Source organism: Branchiostoma floridae, chromosome 19 (genome assembly GCF_000003815.2).
Source record: "Branchiostoma floridae strain S238N-H82 chromosome 19, Bfl_VNyyK, whole genome shotgun sequence".
Classification (NCBI taxonomy): Eukaryota; Metazoa; Chordata; class Leptocardii; order Amphioxiformes; family Branchiostomatidae; genus Branchiostoma; species Branchiostoma floridae.
The window spans coordinates 2541-6212 of record NC_049997.1 but is presented as its reverse complement, the minus strand read 5'-3'; the positions used below and the strand labels follow the sequence as shown (position 1 = coordinate 6212).

Sequence of the window (3672 nt, the reverse complement as noted above, 5' to 3'; positions counted from 1 at the left end):
TGCAGTCTGGCAGGGTATAAGTGATACAGACTCAGCCTCAGGAATCCCGAATTATTGCAGAAACAGTAAAAACAAAAAGGATTTCGAGCCCACATTCAGTCTGGAGGAATAACAATTTGAAAATGCCAGCTTAAGTCCATCAATACCATTATATCCATGCAAATATTAGTCACATTAGTCAAACAGTAATGAACCCAGTGTTAGTATAAGCATAACACTAGAAGTATGTTTGTTAATATGGTTTATATTGTCACAACTGTGACGACAAAAACTTGTTTCAAACAAAACTTTGAAAACGATCATCAAAAATGACTTCATACGTCAACTTACCAGCAGTTTGGACATGCTGCAAAAAAAGCTGTAGACTCATGCAGCCAAAACAAAATCTGCTGGGAGGGTTACACAATATCTGTCTTGTTACTCTTATTCATTTACTCTTACTAGTGTGCAACATCATTAAGAGCAAAACAGGTTAACAGTGAATAGTTAGTTAACAACAGAGCAAATTTATTTATTCATTTATCTATTAGAGTAAATGATTTTACCGGTATATCAAGTGTTACAAGTCATGTTTATCACTCCATCTACTTATTTAGAGTAAATGATTTTAGATTAATTTTTTTTCATTCTATTGCATTATTTCCAATTCTGACCAATTCGTGCAAAGATGCGTCATGAGAGATTAACAGTCTTGACTGTGGTGAGCTAAAGCACAACTAGATTACATTTCTAGTAGTCGCTGTCAATACACTCACATACAGCTAGGAAAACTGAGATTCAATTTTTTCTTAAAGGATTACTCAAACAATGCCTCTTTGATCCTTGATACAACTACATGTTGTCAAGGAGGGATTCCGAGTGTGCTTTACATAATGAGTGTGATCCTGTGTGAGTGTGATAGGGGCATTTAAGTGTAGTGGTGTAACAGTTGCATGGTTTAAATCCCAGTACCAGGCTCCAATGTTGTGCTCTTGGGAAGGCCACATTTTCCCCACTTAAGTCTCAAATGAAATTATTTAGCTTTGATTAATGTACTTCAGATGGGACATAAAATGTACATAGCCAACATATTATGTTAATTAGGATTAGGTTATGACTCTTGACCTCCGGGTCATGCAGTGGCATGCTTCTTGTCTGCCATCTTTGTCTTCATTGTGAGCACGGTTAAAGATCGCATTAAACAGTACCCGTGACGAGTCGTCTTTAGTGTCCGTAAACTGGCAACGGGCTATGTCAAGCTAATTTTGGATCCAGTGAAATAAAGTCAAGTCGAGTCATGTTTGGGCACGCCTCAAGAATGTTAGGGAACCATCAAAGTCTTACTGATGAGTGTGGTCCATCCCGGTAAGAGTGGAAAAAATGTACCAGTCTGATCTACTGCAGACAGTACTTGCTGTTACAGTACAAAACTGGACAGGTTTGTGACCCTTTCAGGCACTTAACCGGTTAAACAAACCAACTAACAAACAAACAAAAGCTGTGTTGGATGTGTGGGCTCTTTTCCTATTTTACATGCAGGTACCTGACGGATTCAACTTCAACCCCGACATTTTGTTCTTAATTACTGTTGACAAGCTTCATTACCTCCCAGAGCATGCTTTGCAGTGGCCTTAATGGAGGAAACGGGACTCTGTTGTACAGTAGTTGGCATCAGGTAAATGAATAAAAAAGCTTCCTCCCAAAGCTATCTTTTTTTATCCTAAGCATGCATGAAGCTGTTATAGTTAATATACACTCCACCAACAAGGTGGAAGACCTGTCATGAATATATCAGCCCCTGCTGGGTTACTTTGTCAGCGAGTAAGGCTATGGAGCACCTCCCAGTTCTTTCACTGAAATCACATTGCTCTTACCGCAACTATATCTACCCCCTCATCAAATAACTTAACTCAGCGGATGTTAGCCTTCAACAAAGAAAGCATGGCCTTTTTCTTTTAGCAGTACTACCTGTTTTGACGGGTTTTAAAGGCCAAGAAAATCAAATCGAAGACATGTCTGTACAATTAACACCATTTTCATCCGACAAGCGCTGTTTTTCACTAAAGGTGTTTGAAATAGAACAATTTTTCTTTATCAAGGTGGCTTTAGGACAAAGCTTTTTGCACTTACATTGTGCATGTAGTAATTTTTCAATGTGTTTGCACAGGTGCACCCAGATATTAGTGTAGAGTTGCCATTAATCCACCACATATGCACATGTGCTGCATGTCAATATCTGACAATTATCATAATGGGCAACAACAAACGATAAACTAGATAGTGAGTGAATGTGGTTATGTAATGTATGTATAATGAAGACAGATAGAACTAGACAGAAACATGGAATTTCTTGACATGGACTTAGTTTTAAGTATCATCAGAAAACAGAGTCTGAGACATCAGAAAACAGAGTCTGAGACAGTAAACAATATTCTGCTTTCATTCATTTTATGTTGTGGACACAATTTTCTATGCAAGTAAATTCTGGGTTGGATGCACCTTATCCACAAAATGAATTTTGAGTCTTTTAAGTCTCAAGATCTCTTCCTCACCTCTTGCTCTTGTTGGGCCCCTTGGCCTCCCTCTCCTTCTGGCCACTAGATCTGAAGAATAAAGTGGTAAAGTCACATGTCAGAAAAGATAGAGGGAAACATTTTGCACTTTCTAGTCTCCTTTTTGTCTTGAGATCTGATTTTTGCTCATTATCTGTCAGTTTACTACTATTACTCAGACCCCTTCATGAAGCAAAAATGATTTTATCCATTTTGGTAAGCCAAAACGGATAAATTTTTCATCATGCATGAGCGCTCCAAAACGGATTCCGAATAGAGTTCCTGAACATCCTGGGGAGGTGGTTTTGAATTCAGTTTCTTATATCTGGATTTGCAAGTCATAATAAATGCAAAAGCACTGTGAACTGTGGGGTTATCGTTTGTGGCATCACTTGGCAAAAGTGGAAGGTGAATTAGGTGAAAATCCATTTCCATTTTTGTTATGGTTGCAAACTCAAGTTCTCCCTGGTTGACTGTGGAACTAAAAGTCCTGATATCTGTATGTGGGGTTGAGGGGGGGGGGGGGTCACATGAGGGAGGGGAGTGCCAGGAGATCCAGAGTAAACATGGGATATGGATGGAACCAGGATGTGTTCAGAGGTTTTTCCAAGGCCATGAAGGACAGTGGTTTGAGCAAGATACAAAATGTAGCAGTGCAGTGATGATGATTAAACTACGAATTTGACTCAGAAGTACAGTGCAAACCTGTGTAGGATCACAGCAACCTATCGTATTAACATGCCTTTTTCAAATAACTGAAACAGTTGGTGAATGCAAAGTTTACACACGAGCTTGCATCCAACAGAGCTGAGAAAAAAAACACAAACTTGTAAAGAACGTCTCAACCTTGGCTGCAAGTTTCAAGCATTACAATGATTAATTTTTTGTTGTCTGGATCACACTGAATTTCATTTAAATAATAGCACTGAAAAACACACTGCCGTATTTTCTCAAATAAAGTATGCACCCTAATTAAAGTACGCACCCCTGATTTGGGGCAAGTCTCAGACAAATGTGTGGGGCTGAGTAAAATGGTAAAACTCAAATAACGTATGCACCACTTCTCGATCAATTTTGAATAGACCGTGAACTATATAAATTTGCGGTGGTTTTATGTTTGCAGTTTTCACGGTGGCCACTT

The 3672-nt window shown here is 38.8% G+C and overlaps 1 protein-coding gene across 1 annotated transcript in view; it reads right to left on the bottom strand.

Moving 5' to 3' along the window:
* LOC118406624 (spidroin-2-like) overlaps positions 1-2582 on the bottom strand; it is a gene marked incomplete at its 5' end in the record, with an annotated part of 32203 nt that extends 29621 nt beyond the window's left edge. The window contains one exon of the mRNA XM_035806794.1: positions 2532-2582. Coding sequence (XP_035662687.1) covers positions 2532-2582 — 51 coding nt within the window. The remainder of the gene's footprint in view (positions 1-2531) is intronic.
* Between the last annotated feature and the right edge of the window lie 1090 nt (positions 2583-3672).